Source organism: Polistes canadensis, unplaced genomic scaffold (genome assembly GCF_001313835.1).
Source record: "Polistes canadensis isolate GaletaPanama2010 unplaced genomic scaffold, ASM131383v1 scaffold_114, whole genome shotgun sequence".
NCBI lineage: Eukaryota > Metazoa > Arthropoda > Insecta > Hymenoptera > Vespidae > Polistes > Polistes canadensis.
The window spans coordinates 447,784-469,931 of NW_014569661.1; the positions used below are offsets into that span (position 1 = coordinate 447,784).

A 22,148-nucleotide genomic window follows, 5' to 3' on the forward strand; every position below is an offset into this window, starting at 1 on the left:
TTTTTTTTTTTGGCGGCTTTGGCGACATTTTTCTGCTCTGGTTTAATTATTTTGTTGTTTTGTTTTGTTTTTTTAATTATTTTTGTTTTGGTTTTCCGCTAGGCGAGCAACAACTCACCACGGTGATGTCGTTGTTGCTGTTGTTGTTGGTGCTGATGTTGTTGCCGTTGTTGATATATCTGAGGATGATTATAATTGGCGGATGAGGACGAAGGTGACGGACAGAGACTGCCGCGGATACTTCCGTGCATTAGTGGTGGTTGTGCATCATCGAGTGGTGGTGTCACGTCTAGATAAAGACCAGAAGTCGCGGAGTCCATGCAACTGCACGATTCTGTACCGGTAGCATTGCACCCGACGCAACATTCGGTATCCGTAGCCAGGCTCATCGGAGTTTCCGGCGAATCCACAGGTCTCGTACCAACGAACGAACTTTCCATCCAGCAGAGCCTCGCGCTTCCTTCGATGAAATAGATCACGCTCTTTTAGGATTATACGTAAACACAATTTGGCAACTTTTTATACGCGACATATTTATTTGTCTCGCTCGCGCTAAACGTATTTTCTCTCCATTGTAATGGTTCTCACGTGTATTATATATATATATGCATATATATATATAGATAAGTAAAAGAGAACCCCACGTGTGACCTTTGACATGTATTAATTAGGTGAATGTCGACGTTCGTTAGTAATAATACGTTTTTAGAAATAAAGATAGAAAGGAGAGAATGTAATGTAGAAAAAAGATCGATGAAAGATCGCGTCCATTATTATCGCATTTCGCAAATGAATTTGCACAATATTGATTTAGTCCTTTTAATGAAATTAAAAGGACTAAATCGTGATAGTAAAACGAACGAACATAAACGTATATATATCTATATCTATATATATATGTATATATAGGTATATATAAGTTAAGATCATTTTGCGAAGTACGTAATGAAATTAATCATTGGAGTTAATACGTTCGACGTTTTCCTTGGAACAAATATTAGTATTTGGAAATGGTATATTACAGTAAGAAATTGTTCCATCAATTCTTCGTCATTTTTGCCATGAATTTATAAGCTTTGTTCGCCTATGAATTTATCATTCTTTCGAAATTCATTTCACTGCGAACGTAAGTATATGATTCTTTCGTCAGGAAATTATGTAATATGTATTCTGGCATCATTCTATTTTAATTACATGAGGAAGTAGTGTTTCTTCGCGGTCGTATCGATGTATATATATATATATGATAGGGCTTTTAAAACACTGACCCACATTGTTTTCTCTTCGATAAAAGATCAAGGTGACGAATATCCGCGTAGCTTTGTTCCGTTTTTGAAGTGGCGTTTTCTCACACAGGGGACATGTAAGAAGTTTTGAGGCATATATAAATTCTCGCTCACCTATTTTGAATTTTGCGTAAATGTCTTCGGTGACGTCGTTAAAAATAAACGATGCTCGACAAAACGCTCGTAAAACCACGTCGAGCGTGACGATAATAGATCAGTTTCTTTTTTTTTCTCTTTTCCTTGGTAAATAATAATTAAAAAAAAAAAAAAAGAAGGAAAAAAAAATCGAAAGAAAATTTACAGTATTGCTGGGGAAATATAATTTTGAATCGACAAATAACAAATGTGAAGAACGATGCCTGAGATTTATAGAGTACGTATGCGTACTCTACAAACAAGTATTCTTATGAAATAGCTATACGGAGAGACAAAGTAAAATGATCATCGTTAAATGATAAAACCGAACGACAAAAGATAAAAAGCTTTCGTTTGATAGTAAATTAAATAATCAAGTTATTATTTAGCTATTGTAATCAAAAAAACGTAGACGACAAAGTGTGTGTATGGTGTGTGTGTGTGTGTGCGCGCGCAAATGTAAAGATGCATGGACATGTGAGAGATAAAAGATAAAGGACGACAGTGATAAGAAAAAGAAATAAATTAGAGACGACGTACTCCTTAGAGAGACAGTGAGAAAGATAAAAAGAGAGAGAGAAAGAGAGAGTGAGAAAGAAAGAAAGAAAGAGAAAAATAGAATAAACAATATGTATAATATATTATATTCAATGCAAAAAAGACGAAAGAATAAAAATTTACCTGTGTTTTGCAGAACAAAAATGGTGATAGTGCGTTCTTGGTAACGAGGTGTTTTTGGCGGGGTTTAGTGCTCACCTCTGGGACTGGTAGATCTTACTTCACCCCTATCTTCCCAGTCTTCTGGTCGAGGCAAGGGAGAGAGTCTTTCGTTTCCGTCAACTTCCTGGCCGCTTTGTACATAATGCACAATGGCTGAAGTCACCTCCTTTATAGAGTTTCTCACTGCCAATTGCTGATTCGTCGTCTGTTGGTGATGTTGTTGCGGTTGTTGCAATTGCTGCTCCTGATGTTGATGCTGCTGCTGTTGTTGGTGGTGATGCTGATGTTGTTGGTGCTGATGTTGATGGTGCTGTTGCTGTTGTTGTTGCTGCAAGGTGAATGTAAATCCTTCATTCTTAGACAAATCGGTCGTTCGTTCGTTAGCTTTACGAATGAATTATAGACTAACCTTATTTGGTGATTGCAGCTGAGAAAGTATACCCTGAGCGAGACGTTCCGCCGGTGTACGTGGGTTGCTTAGCCGTTCTTGCGAACGCCAACCCAAATAAGGTTGCCGATGATAGAACGATAATTTTGCTGAACTCGCCGGTGAACTTCCAGCACTGTTTAGCAAACTGGTACTCCATCTTGAGAATACGGGAGGTGTAGGACTAGGGCTTAATAGAGCGCCTGAAAACAACAATAAATACCTTAACTAGTCTCGCTCAACTTTTTTAAACTTTTTACTTAGAAAGTAAAAAGAAAAAAAAACAAAAAGGTCTAAAAAACATATTGTGAATTTACCTGTAGTTGGTTGCCTATTCGAGGAGGATGAAAGAGATGACAACGAGGTGGTTTTCGAGCCGAGCGCACGCCAACCTCCATGCTGAGATGCATCGGAGTGCCTTTTTAATCGGAAACCATCACGAGCCGTGGGAGAATTTTTGTACCAGTCCGGAACGTTCAGTCGTTGTAGAGACCTTTGTACCCTTAATTCGTGCTCACTTGGCACACGTTCACCGACCTTCTGCAGTTCGTTCTCTGGTGGCTGCAATACAGATATATGTAAATATATATATATATATACACATCATATATGCATAAAAAGAAAGAAAAAAATAACCTTCCAAAATAATTACAATTGATATCATTTCTATATATGATTCTATCTGTATAAATTTTGTTTATAACTTCAAAAGAATTCTCTTCATAAAAAGCTTACAACATCGATGATATCGATCCTTTTAGCCATGTTTATAAAATATTCATCTAATCTTATCGTCATTATATTATATATCTTCTATGCATATTATAATTACTTTCTTTTTATTTTTACAGTAATTTAGCATTGACACTTATTTCAGTCGTGATCGTTAAATATTAAAAACAATCGAAGATACATATCCCTGAAGTCTTTCGAGTAAATCTCAACGAAAAGCTAATGGTCGATGTTTGTAATTATAATCTCAGAAAATTTATACGTGTGTGCAGATAAGAGATAATATATAACAATAGATTCTCGGTGAATACACAATAGCGCTTCCTAAGGAGGATGGAATTCGGTCGGTGAGTGGCACAGAAAGTATACATACATATATACATATATACATAATATATATATATGGTCTGTATACTTATATTACATATATAATATATATTGTATATAAATATATATATGCATTATGTTAAAACCGTGACATAAATTCCTGTACGAATGAAGCCTAACGTCAATGTACGGATAGGAAGAATGTTACGCAATGAGGTCCCTTCAACGCAATGTGTGTTTATGATTGTAAAAGCGTGGCACGCGGTTAAGTATTTCACGTGTAGCAGCAGCTCTCTTTCTACGCCTCGGCATATGTTTGCCATTTGCATAGACGCGTGGTATGTAAGTACTTAGATGCAGGTGTGGGTCTTCGAATCGATTTGCCAGAGATACGAAGAATCTAAACGCGACACAATTTTGTTGGGTAAGAAGAGGGAGAAGAGACAAACGGGCGCTGGCGCAGATCGACGTCGTCATCGTCGACTATTCCGTTGCTTTCAAATATAAATCGGAAGAAGTTTTCTTGTTCCTCTTTTATTATACGATAGAAACCACTATTATTTCCAAAAATAATCATAAATATTCGTTTAAACGTAGATTATTACGAAAGTTATAACAATCACATATTTGTGATGATTTTACATTTACGTATATGCTCGAGAATTTGTATAATAATAAATTCGTTTAATTTTTAACAAGCAATTTATCTGACAATGAATCAATTTAAATGAGTACTCATTTTTAAATAAATATATATTATAAAAATAAAATAATATATAATTAAGAAAATGTTTAATAATACATCTAAAGAATTATTTTGTACATTTTAACAGAGAGACGTAGTATCTATATTAAAAATATATTATATATATATATTTTTGTCGATAAAAATTCACTGAAATATGTAAGACGAAATAATTTGAGATCTCGATGTTTTAAAATAAAAGATTAAATAAAAACAATATAAAAAAAGTAAAAAGAAAGAAAGGAGTAAAAGAAAAGGATATAAAAAATGAAAAAGAATTATGTAAAAGTTATAATACAATTGATCAGATTCAAGAATAAATGTTTCAGTTACGCTATTCAAAAAGGACGATATATAAAATAGTAACGTTGAGAAAAAAAAAGAAAAAAAGGGTAGAAACTGGAAGCGATGAGTGGAAACTTTCCAAAGCGGAAAGCTGATTCTGCTTTGGAAGGTGTTATGCGCACTTCGTAAAAGAACGCTATTGATCTCATCATGATATCCGATGACGGTACCGTAGACGAACAACCACTGCTTAGTATCTATGGATATTGAGTTATACAATATTGTTCCTACGTTTAGTTTGTAGATTCTTATGTAGTAGCAAAGAGAAGACGACGACGACACAACACAACGACGATATCGATAATCGGTAACTTCGAACGATTTTCTAGACAACGTTCTAGATTTTCCAGATAGTTGCAGATAAGATTTCTAAAAATATACCTGCACAATAGTGGGAGACCTATTTTTGTCAAAAGCAACGAGCATTGTCTGATCGTTGGAAGGGGATTTGGAACAATTCCTTTCCACATGGAGAAATTTATGAATCGTCTGGAGTGACACGTAACAATGGAATTAAAGAGGACTTGTTGAACATGACGTGTGGTTGATTCCTTTATGGGGGGGAGAGGGCAGTAGGGGGCAGAGGGAAGAGCGTATCAAAGTAATTAAGAGGGTATGAACATTTTTCATTACGCCAGATGTCGACCATTATCATGATAATGGGGGAAAGTAGAACAAAAATAGTTTCTATAAAGTATGAACGGTGCGCGTACACGTCATCTTAGACTCAAAGGGAAATGATAAGGGAAAATCGTAATACGGCTGAAAATGGTTTGGAATGCGTAATGAGAGCAGGTAAATGGAGGGTTCGGAGAGAGAGAGAGGTACCATTATCAATTCAAAGGATATTGTACCAGGACTATCTTCTATCCTTGATTAACCTAATTTAATATTCTACAAGGAACAATCGAGATTCAATATTGGGAGACATTCCTATCGGGATTCTTAGAAATTGAATGAGTTTCATCAGAGAATAATGGAAAATTTATTGGACATGCTAGACACGTAAAAGATAGAAATAGAAAAGGAAGATTCTCTAATGTGACCTTGAAAATTCATTAATACGTTAAGAGATACATTATCACGAATATAAATTGTATCGGGATATATCATAGTGTTAACGATCGATGGAAACAGTGTTAATTAAAGGGATGCTAATTTACCATTTGATGTTGTGTAACGGCGAGAACACGAAGTCGTGTAAAATACTGCATTGAGAACGAAATAGCACCCTCATGGAAGTACATGATATATATACACCACGGAGATCTTCATGCGAATTCCACTTTTGCCGTACTTCTCACAAAGAGCACGCGTTATAAAGGGAGTACCGAGTAACGCGAGGATACTCACGATAAAAAGGGACCAGAGAGAAAATAATAATCTCAAAATATTTAACAAAAGCGTTCGCGAGGAATGACTGTCGCAATAAAACGCGATAAAACGAGTAACTTAACTTACCTATGACTAGTTGTGTAACATCGACACTTTATTATATTGAGATAATTAATCGCAAAAATAATTCGTGACGAGTAAAAGATTAATGTCAAAAGAAAAGAGAAGAAAAGAAAAGAAAGGAAAACAAAATAAAAAACCGATAAGTTATTTTCTAATGGTCGTCCTGATCATTATCTATTTTATATCTTAAAGCTGACATCTGTCTAGACTTTACGAGCGGAACGGTAATCGTTAAGAGTAGAAGACTGACGATTAACAAACAACGCGAACAACACGGTGCAAAATTGAAAAGAAAAAAATGAAGAAAAGATCGCGGAAAAAGAAATGATCTATAAGAATGGAGGAAGAAATTGTTGAGAAACGGTCATGAAACTAGTAGAAATTTTATAGGTCTCTCCTTTTTTTCTTCTTCTTCTTCTTCTCTCTTTCCATTAATAAAGTAAAGAAAGAACGTTGAAGAGTAACAGTATAAGTAACAAAATGAAAATGAAAAAAGAAATAAATAAAAAGAAAAAGCAGCAAAGATAGATAAAATATTAAGGGGGAGGAAGTAAAAAGAAAAGAAAAGAAATAATAATCTTACCTTAACAAAATGAAGGTTCTCCTTGTCAAGGAGAAACTCCATGGATTTGTGCGGGCGTTGATCGATGCCAGACGCGGTTACGTCGTTTCGTTGGTTCCTGTGGCAAGAGCCGACGGGCAACTGAGGTACACGTAGGGCGTTCTCTAAGCTCGTACCTTGGGGTACGACGCTTGAGGTGTGGTTCAGATCTAACAGACTCCTAGTTTTTTTGTTTCCGTTACCAACGTTGTTACAGCCGGATGAATCAACGATGTTGTTCGTCGTCGTGTTAGACGATTTTGTTAATACGACCTCGTCATCGAGGTCGGTCTCGAGAAGCCCGACCGGACGCTGCTCCTGCTGAGCGGCCTGCATCGCGCGGGCCTTCGCCATTTCGATAGCCGCCGGATTTCCAAGGTCTGTCGTGGCGCGTCGGCGCGACACCCCCGCCGACGACGACGCCGATGACGACGATGACGACGACGACGACGGTGCCGAAGTCGTCGACGACGATGATGCCACCGCACCCGAGATTCTACAGCCCGATGATACTAGACGGGGTGGTTGTGGTGGTAGGGGTGGTTTGCTGCTGCATACTGGCGCCCTCCTACCGGAACTGAAACAACCCTCTCCGACTCTTACATCATACGTTCCCAGAAAATACATCTATTAGATACTACCAAGGAAGTCAATTTAACTTTTATTTTATTTTGTAATTTTATTTTGAGGGAGGGGGCGATTTTTTTCTTTTCGATCACTGATTATAAAATTCTTTTTATTGGACGTTATTCGCGTTTTATGGTATTATTCTATTTAATGTTTTTTTTTTTTATTTAACGATGATAATTATTTATGAGTAATAATTAATTTGAATGTGATCTATATTTCAATTTTACGTTGTAAGAGAATTAATGTCACGTGTTCGATAGTGATATTATAGTTCTTTTCAGTTTGCCCTTTTCTTTTCTTAAGGTTCCCTTCTTTTTCAGAGACAGTGTATATATGACAATAGGCCATCGAGAAAACGTCTAAGATTGGTCAACGCAGTTCTGATTCTTGTAAATACATGTTTCTGAGCTTCTTTCGATTCGCAACACGTCGCGATAATGATTTTTAACAAATTTTGATAATCGTCGCTATTTTATCGTTTAACTAATTTTAAGATTCCATTTAATATCCAATTTCCAGTAAGAATACTACTATTACTATTACTACTTATCGTTAGAATCCGATTCATGAGAACGCGTATTGCTCACAATAATTCCATTCACACGGAGTTTCTTCGTAGTTATCAAATAAGAATAAAATAGTAGTTATTTAGGGTTCATACTCCGCGACGAGCTCGGAACAGTGCATGTTTGTCCTCGATGTTAAAGCATATGGTAATCCGCTGTTTCTAAAGCTTATGTTAGTTATATCTAAAGATAGAGTGTCTTATATGCATTGAAAAAAGTTCCTTTATCTTCTTACCGTTTGAAACCGATGATTTATTAGAGAAAGAAAAAAATTCAAAAACATACAGATAACGATTCAGATATATTACGAATGAATAACAAAATTTCTATTTATCATTTCCTGTAAATAGCAATAAGTTATTGAACGTCGTCTCGAAGAATTTCCTGAAGATGCAATTTTATAAGAAAAAAAAATCAAATTATTTGAAGAAAATACGTCGATGTTCAAACCGTCGCGATAATCTTTGACTTTCGAAAAGGAAAAATTTCATCGTACGTTACAAACTTTCTACTATGTTCGTTCTATCGCGTAAGTATTATTGGTAAATATGTAAAAGGTTTATTTGCATTTACAAGAATATATTACAAATATATTACAAATTATGAATATTACCTTTTTATATTAAATCCAAGCGTCATCAGATTTGTAATCATTTCAAATTAAACAAATTTTTATCCACGTATTATGATTGTCGTTATATATTGCGATAATTATCTCCCTATCGATATTTATAAATAAATCGATTATAAACGAGTTGGTTAGATTAAAAATCATATCTCGTAGTTTATAAGCCTCGAATGTAACGATATGAGTCAGGAACTCGATAATCATGTACTACACAGAATGACACCTACGCGACGTCGCGTGTCAATGACACAAAATAGCGTATGCCTAAACGTGAAAGTGGTACGTGCAGGTTCTAACTAACGGATGTAATCGAGGAAATCGTGAATTAAGTATGTATGATGAGTATCTCAACCCTTCGTTGGAGAGCTTCGTAACGGAACACCAATTCTGCTGTCGAGAACGACATAACTGTTCCTTTTTAGTACGTTAAGTTCATTTAACGACACAGAAGCATTTATACGACATATTATAATCAATACAAAATAAATAACAAAATAAGATGTTACATTCGTTAAGTAATATTACGCGAACTAGGGAGTAACTCATCTTACTAACTGCTTCGCAATTAACTGAAACCGGTAAGAATTATACTTATAGTAATTCTATCTCTCTCTCTCTCTCTCGTAACTCATCATATATGCATGTATAGTGCGTTACGTAATAGTTATTTCTGATGCTTACTAGAAACATGCAATTCAAACATGGCCAGACTTCGTAAGTACAATGCACCGTGCATCGTATCTAAACACTGTAACTGCGTTTACTTATCACATTTCAAAAGAATGAAAGAGAGAGAGAGAGAGAAAGAGACAAACAGAGACAGAGAGAAAAAACAATCAGAAGAAAAACTTATACGATCTCACGAAGAGAAGAATGACGTTAAAAAACGAGACTTTATTAAAGCTCAGAAAAAGAAGAAGAAGAAGAGAATCATTCGCGAATGGAGATACGAAAACGTGGGAATGTTTTGTGTTATACTTTGAACTCGGTTCTACTTCCCGGAACGCGCAATAAACGAGGGATTATAAAAAGCTCCGTTTCTACTGATCTTTGGAGAAGGGGTAAGAGGGGATGATGGGAAATTAAGGTTTTTCTCAACGCGCGAACTCACGTTACAAATTATTCTTTGAAGCTAGTCAAACGGCAACTACTCATTTCTAAGAATCTTATTCTCGGGCAAGAGCTGATATATTTCATCAAAATCCAATAAAGTAAAATAGAATTATCCACGGTAGGTGGTACGTGCACGCTACGTCGTCTGTTAACTATCCGATGTTTGTCCGGGGAGCTATTACGTATCAGAAACTGTCGAGATAGCAGTTTTCTCGCATAACAATAAGTCTGTTTACACTGACATGAGACAACAAATGATTATTAATATTACTCATAATATTCGATCAAAGATCCAAAAATAATGTTAAACGTGATCAATGTGCATCTCAAAGATAAGAGAGAAATTTTGGCTAACGTCCAAATAAAAAGAAAAATGCGTGTCAAACAAGAAGAGATCCCTGCTCGATAAAAGCATCAGATCGAATCTAATGTAAACAAACACGCGGCAAAGGCTCGTACCAGTCAAGCTGAGTATAAGATACGCCTTGTATTTCATAATGATAGAAACGAAAGGGCGTTCTTGCGAAACGTATTATTTATAACATATATATCTGTGTGTAATTAAATCGCTTGCTGCGCAAACGTATTATATACAAAACTAGCCTGCCTTATTTAAACGAAAATGATAATAAAACGATGATTCGTAATATTTGGTCGTTCGTAACTTGATCTTATTTCGTCGAACACACGTAACCTCCTCACGTCCGACACAAAAATAGCATAGAGTTTATCCGTTGGTTTGACTCCAGTAGAAGCTGATGAAAAACAAAATGACTCACCTAACACTAGAGGCACTCCTTTGAAGATCGACGTTGATTCTCCTAGTATCGTCAGGTCTACTTTCAAGTGCAACGACCTCATCCTTTGATCTCTCTTCGTCCGGCGGATGCAAGGGTATAATGATATAATCCGGTTCCTTCTTCGTCCTTTCCTGATAAAATTCATTCCGATTCGAATGTTGTGCAATACGCGAATCGCCTTTGCTTTGTATTTCCGAGCGAGGTACCTTCGATCTACCACTAAACCTCAATTTGGAGAATCTCTGTAAGAAACAACCGATACCACCCTTCTTTCTTTCTTCGCTCTTCAGAACCGTTGGTTGTTTAGAATTGAGGCTTGCTGATCTTTCAACCGTTGTATTTATCCTAGGTTTCGATACATTCTTCGTGTAAGAATCCGTGGTCTTGCTCGTCGATGAAAAATTGTCAATTTTTGCCGGTAAAGTCATACTTTCCGTTGTCTTCGTTGTCACCGTCGCCGTTGTCATTGCTGACTTCATCATTTCCTCCTGTTGTCCGTCACGATCACTGCAATGATTCGTATCAACTGGCAAAGCAGCTGCCGTCGCTGACTGACTCCCACTACTTTGACTAACTTTCAGGCTGTAGGCTTTATTGCTGCTTGGTGGGGAAGTACGATCACCATGAACAGTTTGTCCCCACGCTTGCTCTACCACCACTTCCGCCTCCTTCTTATTATGCCCCTCTATCATCGCTTCTACATTCTCCCCAGCGTCTACCATCTTCTTCGTAACGCTCTTACCGGAAATCTCACTCGTAACTTGCCGCTCCTTTTTCTTGCTGTCTTCTTCTTCTTCTTCTTCTTCGTCGTCGTCTACTCCACCACCATCTGTCAATTTCTCCTCTCTCTTCTCTCTTTTTTCCGAAGGTGAATCCTCTTCGTTCTCTCTTGTACGAATAGACAAATTGTTCTTTTCTGGATAAAATTCGCCTATGAAAGATCTCTTTTTTTTCAATTTCACTTCGCCAGGACTTTCTTCTCGTGTCTCATCGTCGCACAAGGAAGCGATGTTTTCAAGTAGCATCGTTTCCTCCAAAATGTCACGAAAGGTCCCGTCGTTATTTATTTGTTCACTATTATTGGGATCTCCTTCCTCTTCTAACATGGTGTCCATCAGGTTAAGCTTTCCTATGGGTTTACTCTCAAGGCAGGGATAATCTACCTCATCGTCTACGAAAATACGTTTATTAATATTTTCTCCATGTACCGAAAAGAAAGCCGAGTTTTTTTTTATCTGACCAAAAAGCGATTCATCGATATGCTTCGAAACATTCTCCGTAGACTTTGAATAGGAGCCGAGCGAGGGTGCGAAATCGTTGGCACGAGAATCACCGCTTAGATTCAACGCTGAACTGCTGCCAGTACGCGTTGATATAGAGTCAGGTTTCTTGAGACGCGAGGATCGTCCTGAACGGGATTCCTCCAGTTCATCGCAGGCATCCATTCGTTGAAAAGCGCCTCTGCTAGCTTGAAGAGACTTGATGTAATCATATTGCTGTGCCAATTCGTAACTGGCATTATTGATGACTCGTTTCTTCCTACCAGTATTTCTAGGTGACCTCGTATTTTCATCACTGGAGGATGGTGTCGCACGCCTTCGGAAACTTCTCTCGTCAACTTCAAATTGTTGAGCCAATTCGTAACTTGCGTTTTTCTTTACCTTCTGCGATAGTTGCTTATTGGCATACTGCTTACGAATAGCATCTACAATATCGTTGCTATCACCATTTTCTTGTTGTAACCGTTTCATGGCCTCGTCGACGACTGCGTCTATATTGTTCTCCATAGCCATCGCTATATCCAATACGTTGCTACGATCTTGAGTCTTCACGGTAGTTGCGATCTGTTGTTTATCCTCGTATTCATCGCTGTCAGCATCAATGTTCTCATCTTCGCCATTCTGCATATTCGTTGTCGATAGATCGTTGTGCATCCCTCCAACGTCAATTCTTGCATTTTGCGCAGGCTGAGTTCTCACCGAACATTTTGACCGTCGTTTTGTTGTCTCAATATTATTTTCCTTCTCGTTAGATCCAAGCAATTCGCCATCTTCGTGATTCAGCATATCCTCCAGACCGCGTACGCTTTTAACTTCCGCCATTTTGTGATCTCTCATACTCATATCGTTACACGATCGTTCATCCTCTTCTCTCGTTGATGTTGATACGCCACAAAGGTCCAGGTCTATCGGTACGCTGTTAACTTTAGTATAATTCTCAAATAAATTAGATGTTGATACAAACGACTTTGATCTCGAAGAAACGAGCTCTTGATCGTGAGCGTATTCGTCGACGATCGAAGGCAGACTGGGTGCGCTTTGAGATTTATCCGTGAATCTAAAATTAAAACATTCTTCTTCGGTCCACCGTTGACGTTGATATTGCTGGTGCTGCCGCTGCTCGTGAAGATGCTCGTGACCGAAACGTTGCTGTTGCTGACGAAGATGATGACGAGAATGACGAGCATCGTGTTCGCTGTTCATCTTACTATGACCATGAGCCGTGCTACCGGTTATATTTAAACTTGTCTGTAGCAGACGCGTGGAAGACGACGTTGCCTTTTGGCCAGACTTCAGATCTAAGAACGCATCCCTTTTTGACTCAATACCGATTTCTCGCAGATCTATAGTGTTTTTATAATCCAATGACGTCGCGTAATTGCAACTCGAATCACCGAAGATGTGCAATCGGTCCTCGAAGTATCCATGGCGACTTGAATTTAATAACCGGTCGTCTCCCTCGAATTCTTCGTCGTCGCCGTCGTTCTCGAACTCCTCTTCCTCTTCCTCTTCCTCTTCTTCCTCTCCGTACCAAAAGTTTCTGTTTCATATGAAATTTAAATTTATGGAGTTACTCTTTAGAAAATATAATGCAATACAAACGGTAAAATAATAGCGACATATTTTTTTTTAACAATCTTGTTAAATATAAGGTATAGTTTGTACAATAGTTTAACTTCCAAACTTGATAATAATAGGTGTAAAGTCAAGGATGTTTCTTCATGGCCAGGATCGCATTTATCTTAGCCAACAAACATTTGTTATACCTAAAGCTAATTCTCGCGATTTGTGTAACCACTGCCAAGAGAGTTAAAATGTATGTATATTCTATTTCGCACTATGAACGATTATTCATGCAATTCACGTAATTTTATATACAATAATATATTTATTTTTACTTTATAAAAACTATATACCGTTATACGAATTCGTCCCTGAAAAATAATCAAAATCTCACCTAGATCGCAGTTCGTTTTTTTCGGATCTTGGAAAATTCAATTTCCTCTTAGGATAAGACGATATACGTTCATTGAATGTTGTCACCTCTTCAAAGTCCGTAGCCTTTTGACAAATATCTAAACTTTCGAAGCTACGGTAGGGCCTGATTCTTGGAAAATGTTCGACAGAATTGGAAAACCCATTTTGCACTATTGCATCGTTATCTTGCTCAAGACTATCCGGCGATGTGTTCCCCAAGTGAGACACATTCGAATGATTGGAATACTCAAGAGAATCGAAACTATAACTGGACGGTGATAAAGTGGCGCAAGTCCTTTCTAGAGACTCGAACTGTAACAATGAACTGGATCTAGATGATCCAGAGGACCTTGAAGATCTCGGAGATCTTGGAAAATCATCAAAAGTCGCATAAGGATCTCGCTCGTCTGTGTTATTATTTCTTCGGCATTTCTTCTTAGGTATTATGGAGTTGTATTCGACATCATTATCATTTATTCTTTCGCCTGGAAAATAATGTTGAATTATTATATGTATATAAGGTTGAATGTGAAATATTACCATAAATGATCCATTTAAACGTACCCGTAACGTTTTTTCTCTCGATGTGAATAACACTTTCCGTTTCCGAATCGGAGCCCAACCAATAAGTCGTCCCACTATGATCGGAATCACTCTGCAAATCGTCGGAGGTTTCTTCGAAAATGGTTTCTAAAAAATCTACTTGTTGTACTGGCACTGCGTCTGCAATTACAAATGATTCTTTTATGTAGAACACTTAAGTATGTCGAATTTTTAAAATAGCGTTAAGTAAATGGAATAGAACTAAACCTATTGTAAATTTATGAGCTGTATAATAAAACAAACATTTATGATTCTTATCAAAATTCAGCTTTTTCTTTTACCACTCAAGTAGAAATTTTATGAAAGTTTTCATATAATAAAAAAGATACATTCAAAAGATAATAACTTTTGCATTTATCCTCGGTCGATCATTAAATACGAGTTATTTGTACGGAAAACTATCGCTCGGTTTTTACTACCAAGTCAATTAAATGTCTAAAGAGTATATCAAGAACGGAATTTCATAAAGGCTTATTTCATCGATCGATCGATCGATGAAATAATAAACCTGTAGAACGAACGTTCAAGTAATTCATTCCAACGTATTTACATTACTTGCAATAAGCGACGTGATATTTTGTTCAGAATAAAGCAGCAACAAAAAAAACTTGATCTATCGATCGCGGAAAATCCTTGAAAAAATAAAGATCCTCCCACGAGCGATATAGTTGAAGTGATCATCAAAGGAGTATCTCGTAGAAGATAGATGGTATGAAGAAAGAAGGGAAAGCGGTCTTGATCATGAAAGCAAGAAGGTTATTCCGTATTAAGTACTGAATAAAATGATGTATGAGTATGAGCGAGATGGAAATAGAAAGAGAGAGAGAGAGAGAAAAAAGAAAGAAAGAAAGAGAAAGAGGAGGAAGAGAGAAAATAGAAGTAACTGGTATAAGAACGGATAGAAGAGGAGGTGTGAGAAAGAGAGACAGACAGATATAAAGACAGACAAAGAGACTAAAAGAGAAAAAAGAAAAAGAAAAAGAGAAAGAGAGATATATATATATACATATGTATATATAACGAGCAAACCTTTAACACGTAGATCCTCGTGCGTGGATTGAAAACGGGAATGATGTTGTAGTTGGAAACCATAGGCCGGAAGCCATGGATTCGGTCCGTTTACCAGATTCATGTCGATGGATCCATCGAGGGAGGACTTTTCCTGCTCGTCCTCCATTGTCCCTGTGCATGATGCCAGCACAGACGCCGGTGGCGACGTTACCATTCCTAAATCGCTATCGCTCATTTCCTCTCTCTCTCTTTCTTTGAGAGAGATCAAAAAGAGGGACCAATATATTCGACCCCCTCAAGCGCAGCCAATCATTAATCGGCTCGGTAAATCGCCTGTCTTTTGTCTTATCCCGTTTAAACACCATTCATACTCAACTATCTCTCTCTTTCCCGTTTATTTCACCCTTGGGGAAGAAGCCTTCAGGCTTATGGTACCGATGATTTAATGTCATTTTTTTTTTATAAGAATCTACGTTTATCGATAGCTCCCAATCTCTTCGATGTTTTATCAAAGTTTGTACGTTCGATCATCGAACCCGACGTTGACGGCCATTTTGGTAATGCTAAATCAATGAAAAAGAAAAATGTCTTGTTAAATTGGAAGACTTCTCTACTCTGATTTGATCTTTCGTTTTTGGATCGTTGAACCGGACGAAATCGGACGACGCGTCAACGAGAGAAACTTTAACTCGCTAAAGTACCGACGACTAATTCGATAAGAATCCAAGTATACGCCCCCAACGTAGGGTGAATTAAAGAAAGTGGATACTTCGTGTAAAACGTAATTACGTGTACGATCATCCGAGAGAACGAGAGAGAGTGAATGTCTCTTTCCGCTCGGTCCGGTTTGTACCGAATTAGTTTTTAAAAAGAATACGAACTTTCAACGGAGTTTGTTGTTTCTTAGAATTTAAGGATTCTTGATTGTCGCGTGTTTGAGAGTGTGTGTAAGATATATGTGCCGATAATTATTATAGGGAATTAAGACCAATAACAAAATAATAGAAATAATTTCTCTTACAATTTACTTTATAAAAAGTTTGTTTTCCGAGGAAATCCGAAAAAATCCGAGGAAAGAATTTTTTTCATTTTGTTGATTTGGTCCATTGTCATAATTACCAGCGCATATGGATATATACTTGAAAAAGTAGGTGTATGGTTAAATTATATTTTGTGAGGTGAAAGTGACGGTGCAAATATCTGTGACGGTGTTATGCAATCTTTGGATACAGGTATGTACTGTGATTTAAAATTTATGGATAGTATATTGATCCGATAAAAGAATAAATCCGACTTAAGTGTTCATTTTATTGGGGTTACTTGTTTGATACATTGTAGTACGAACGTACGAAAGGAAATGAAAAGATCGAATTAAAGAGAAAGAGAGAGGGAGAAAGAAAAACGGTTGGGAACGATGTACGGTGATATATCCCCCTGAGGAAGTTCACCCGTTAGCAGCTGTCAAAGGACACCGCAGCATCCATGACGCGTCAAACAGAAGAATGTTGGACGAAGATCGAGATGTAAGAAAAAACTGAAAGAGGTGAATGATCGTGTTGTAACGTAGTCGCATATCATATATATGTAGAAAACAATTGCACGCGTGACACATACAAAGAAACATGTGTGTACGTTTGTTTGTGCATATACAACAGGTGACAGGTGTTAGATATTAATCGATCTAAGAGAATATCAAAATTATAAATGACGAAAAGAATGAAATTGTTTAAAAACTTTAATCTTTCAAGTATCTTCAATGTCCTCATCGACTGTCTTTATTTAACCGTTGTACAAATATTTCGTCTTTCTCTTGTTTTTTTCTTACAAACCGAATGAATTTTGATGTTACTCATCAAATGAAATGGATCGATAGAAATGGGACACCTTATATATAAATACGTAGGACATAACGTTCCGATTAGAGTAGGATGAAAGGAGAAAGAGATAGAGAAGAAAAGAAAGGAGAAAAGAGAGGGTAGTATGCGATCATCGGGTAGGAGCAGAAGGAGATGGCGGAGAAAAGAAGAAAAAGGAGCATGGAGAGGAAAAAGGATATAAGGAGGTTAGAAACGCATGGAGAATTCCGAAACGCTACGGTAATGCGCGGCAGAGTGTCTGTCCGATACCTGTAGTAAAGTAAGCGCGCACATTCCACAATCCCACGGTGTTGCGCTTACTGTCTCTCTCTTTCTCGTCCTTATTACCTTTACCCTTTTACTAACAGTCTCTCTCTCTCTCTCTCTTTATCTTTCTCTAAATCACCTTTTATTTTATAGCCGTAAACTTATACAAGAACGTACCGTAAGGTGAAAAATGATCAAGGAACGTTGACATAGCGCTACTATACGTTCAAATTCTTCGTTTATAGAAAAAGAAGAAAGAATTGAAGAAAAAATATTTCCTTTTCTATAATCAACCGATCACTCGCGCGATTTTGTGAAGATGGCGAACGTCTCGCATCATGATTCGCCACTCTGTCACTTAACGTCCATCGTAATATAATATTTGCCGTTATTCTCGAATAGGTCGTTGAATTTGATTAATTACCTGATTCACAGAACCCACAGATCAGCTTATAGAATACGATAGAACAACCGCGAGTAAAGTATCTTCGCACTGCGAGGTAAATACTAGAACGAAACTCACCGCTTTCGCCCGCGGTGCCGCGTCTCCGGCCCCCACCCACGTAAACTACCGCCACGTGACATGCTCGGACCGCCAATCACACAAGTCCGAATCAGGCCCCTCTTAAAGGCCTTCGTAAAATCATCTTCCTGTGGATCAAATGCTCCGATTTTCTCTTGATTTTTTTCTGTTACGTTAATTTTATTTTATAAAAAGAATATTTTCTATTAACGTTAACTTGAACGATTGTAATTTAATAAGCTTTACAATTACAGACATGTTTATGTGACTTTTCTACAAGGAATATGCAGGAGAAATGTATGTGTATATGTGTTTAGATTACATACAATGAAATTTCGTTTTACGCGCGCTCATTGCATACAAGTAGACACCTGCATGAATGTAGATAAATGCATTTATCGCGTGTATGCAACGCACGTATATAAAAATGAAGAATCGCATACACTGTTGCACGAATTATTATTCCGCGGACAATTGAAGAAACGTTCTCTACAAGAATAAACAAATAACATATTCAGCGATATATGAAGTATTTTCATTTACTTTTTTATTTATTTCATTTTTTTTCAGTCGATTTTTATTAATTATTGAAAATATCGATTATTTTTCGTTTATTCATTTGTATATACTCTGTATATATATTTCTTAATACTTCTCCTAACAAAATATATATTGATTACGGTTATAGCGTTTAATAACTTGCCCAATTAACTAATTTTAAAGTTTTACTTATTGTTTTACAGATTTAAAATTGAGTTTAAATAAAGCGCCATATTGAAAATGATTACATCAAGCTGACAACACTGTATAGGTAGTACAGTCTATTTAGCTACTATGTCATTGTGATTAAATGGAGGTTTTGATTGTTGCATTGCAGTGCATTAAAAGCTAGTTTAATTAATGTTCGTCAAAATAATGAATTTTAACGTGCAAAAAAGTCATCGAAGTGACACATAATACATCATATGTTACTTACAAAGATGATATGGGCGAAGTTGACACGTGGACACAGACGAAAGTATACTTGCTGCAGCACAATGCAATAGTAACGAAGTAATTCAAGGATTTGACATATCACCGTTCGAAAATGTCATGTGAACGTGCAATAAATGCGTGACTCAACATGTCCATGAAAGTACGTTTCTTAGTCCATAAATTTAAAAATGATAGTTCTATTCAGTAACTTAAATAATGTAGATTTTAACATTTGATAAAAGTTGTGTAATAGGTTTTTTTTCATTTCTCTCTTCTAGAAAGAATCACCTTGGGATGTAGAATTGCATCTTGCAGCTGCACATGGAGATGCAAAACGTCTACGTATATTGCTTGATTCTGGTAGAGTTCATGTTGATTGTAAAGATAAGGTTTGCATAACATTCATTAATGTATATAATTTTAATTAATATAACAAAATAAGTAAAAACTTTAAACTTAAAAGGATGGAACTACTCCTTTAATACTTGCTGCTGCTGGAGGACATATAGAAGCTGTCACTGAACTATTACAACAAGGAGCAGATCCTAATGCTAAAAGACTGGTATTGTATAATCTGTTAATTTATATAAGTGTATCCTTACATTAAATTAATTTAACTTAGTTGTAGGGTATTTCTCTTTTTAGACAGGGACCACAGCTCTTTTCTTTGCTGCCCAAGGTGGTTTTATGGACATTGCTAATTTGCTTTTAGAACATGAAGCACTCGTTGATTCTTCTAGTATGGTAAGTGAATGAAAAAATTTGTAAATATCAATGATATTTATTGCATTTCTATAAATTGTAGGATGGAGGTACACCATTATTCGTTGCTTGCCAATATGGTCATTTAGATGTTGTCGAAGGTCTTCTGGATAAAGGTGCCAATCCGAATGCACATATGAAAGTAAGCAAAAACTTATTACTAAAAAAAAATGATTTTATATTTAAATAAAATTACTATTATTAATAAAAGGACGGAGCTAGTGCATTATTCATTGCTGCACAAAATGGTCATGTGCGCATTTTAGAAGTTTTATTGGAACATAATACAAGAATAGATACTATAAGAACAGATGGTGCTACACCTTTATGGATTGCAGCGCAGATGGGTCATGATCACATTGTCAGACAACTCTTAAAAGCCGGAGCAAATGTTAATGCTACCAGACATGTAAGCCTTTTTGCAACATCAAACATTAATTTATTTTGTAAATATTATATATAAATTCTTTAATAAATTATTATATTTTATATAGGATGGTGCAACTCCTCTATTTAAAGCAGCGCATAAAGGCCATACGGCTGTTATTGGAGAGTTACTCAAATACCGTCCTTCACTTGGTATTCTTCCCGTAAGTTAAATAATTTTATATAAAACACAAAAGTTATAAATTTGCTTATCTTGCTTTGGCTGGTATTTATAAAAGTTACTACTTTTGATCATGGTATTAAATCAACAATTAATAATGCAATAAATGTTTTGCGTATACCTACTAAAGCTTTTTCTTCTTCAGTTTTCTTCTATTGTAAATATTAAACTCACGTCATCCCAAGCAATTCCTTAATAAAATAAGTAGACAAATTTCTGTCTTTGAAGATATAAAAGTCTATGCTTCATAAAACTATGAATTGAAACCAAAAATGTATAAATATTAATATTCTTAGTTTAATATGATCACAAAACAATGATAATTTTATAATATACACCATAGAACTTGAGAAAATATATATCTATGCATTATTCTAGAATGGTGAAAGTGCATTACATGCTGCAGCTTTAGCAGGACACATGACAGTTGTAAGACAATTGGTAGGAGCAGGAGCCGATCCTTTGCTTGTAAACCAAGAAGGTGTGACACCGCTTCAACTAGCTGTTAGACACTCACAAACTCAAGTTGCCAATTATCTTAAAGATAAATTAAGGACACGAACCGCAGCATGTTAGAATCTTCTTAAACTTTAAAAAAAATATCATGATTTTTAAAGGTAACTTTCAAGTCTTCAAAGATATTATACAAATAAAACATATGTGCAAGTGTACGCACATTAGCATAAGGTAAAATACTCCTTATGTATTTTAATATTGATCAAGTGCAATTTTAATATCGTTTAAAAACGTAAATTTGTGCGTGATACTAACAAGATAATCAGTATATATAGTAAACATTCAGTGATTGTTCAGAAATTCCATTTTTATTCCTGTTAATATTAGTAGTATAATATATAATATAGCATAGTAATATAATTTCATGTTATTGTTAACGATTAATAAGTTAAAACTAATTACTGCACATGCAGAAGATATATTTGATTTTTAAAAGCTGATATACATACATTTATTGTTGAAAGTTATATATTTATTTTTTATGTATACACTTTGTTATTTATATACAGTAATTGTTAAAGTAACTAAACTTACAAAGTTTCAGTGCTTATTAGCAGTCTGAGAAGTGTAAGACACCGATAATGGTATACGCGTGGTAATGATTCTCATGAGATTTAAGATCTTTAAGACTGACTGATTTGCCTTGAAACATATCACGTAGAAATGAAATTTAGAAATTGGTAAAATGTATGGCTTTCCACCGGTGGGAAAGTAAATACTATTGTATCGTAATAATACTTATATAAAAATGTACCATATATTGCAGTGTCAATGAAAAGACAAGACCAAGCATAAATGTCATAATAACTTTCTAATTTCGTTTTTAAACATAATTTCATCAATTTAAAAAAAGCAGAGTAAAATTAATTATTATATAATTTATATTTCTTTTTAAGTAATATACTCAAAAATTCAATCAATACTTAAAAACATCTAAATAATATTAAAATAATTAATATATCTCCACATTAATATTTAACAATAATGCTTGATAAAGTTCTGACTTATCATATCATGTTACCTGCACCACCTTGATTGTCTTCCCTATTTTTGAGATAGTTTAAAGATTATACACACATTGTTGTTATTAAATGATAGATATAATAAAATGCAATAATAAAATGCAATGAATATCACTATAGCAGCACAGTATTTTTTTACTATCGTGTATTAATATGTATTAACTGATTCTACATTAAAATGTAAAGAGCTTCTTGTTTTATAATGTAGAAATCTCATAATAATAATATAATAATAA

The 22,148-nt window shown here is 35.8% G+C and overlaps 2 protein-coding genes across 8 annotated transcripts in view; one reads left to right on the forward strand and one right to left on the reverse strand.

Annotated features, from left to right (window-relative positions):
* LOC106787749 overlaps positions 1-18,018 on the reverse strand; it is a 26,976-nt gene extending 8,958 nt beyond the window's left edge. For 3 of the 7 annotated variants that reach the window (XM_014750377.1, XM_014750378.1, XM_014750376.1), the window contains exons 1-10: positions 17,932-18,018; positions 15,403-15,947; positions 14,335-14,493; positions 13,751-14,255; positions 10,493-13,333; positions 6,759-7,353; positions 2,886-3,129; positions 2,551-2,771; positions 2,178-2,469; positions 119-460 (exon numbers count right to left, since the gene is read on the reverse strand). In XM_014750377.1, the coding sequence (XP_014605863.1) occupies positions 119-460; positions 2,178-2,469; positions 2,551-2,771; positions 2,886-3,129; positions 6,759-7,353; positions 10,493-13,333; positions 13,751-14,255; positions 14,335-14,493; positions 15,403-15,619 (5,416 nt within the window). In that variant the 5' untranslated portion in view covers positions 15,620-15,947; positions 17,932-18,018. The remainder of the gene's footprint in view (positions 1-118; positions 461-2,177; positions 2,470-2,550; positions 2,772-2,885; positions 3,130-6,758; positions 7,354-10,492; positions 13,334-13,750; positions 14,256-14,334; positions 14,494-15,402; positions 15,948-17,931) is intronic. The other 4 variants (XM_014750374.1, XM_014750372.1, XM_014750375.1 and 1 more) reach the window with 4 other exon arrangements.
* Positions 18,019-18,844: 826 nt separating this feature from the next.
* On the forward strand, positions 18,845-22,137 carry LOC106787779 (ankyrin repeat domain-containing protein 29). Its single transcript, XM_014750432.1, has 8 exons — positions 18,845-19,165; positions 19,284-19,394; positions 19,469-19,567; positions 19,651-19,749; positions 19,811-19,909; positions 19,979-20,176; positions 20,262-20,357; positions 20,753-22,137. Exons 1-8 carry the CDS (start codon positions 19,154-19,156, stop codon positions 20,948-20,950), a joined length of 912 nt encoding a protein of 303 aa, XP_014605918.1. The 5' UTR covers positions 18,845-19,153; the 3' UTR covers positions 20,951-22,137.
* The last annotated feature ends 11 nt before the right edge of the window (positions 22,138-22,148 follow it).

Coding starts and splice junctions, on each gene's coding strand:
- LOC106787779 (XM_014750432.1), top strand. Junction 19,395..19,468: donor ATGTTGATTGTAAAGATAAG/GTTTGCATAACA, acceptor TAAACTTAAAAG/GATGGAACTACTCCTTTAAT. Junction 20,358..20,752: donor CTTCACTTGGTATTCTTCCC/GTAAGTTAAATA, acceptor GCATTATTCTAG/AATGGTGAAAGTGCATTACA.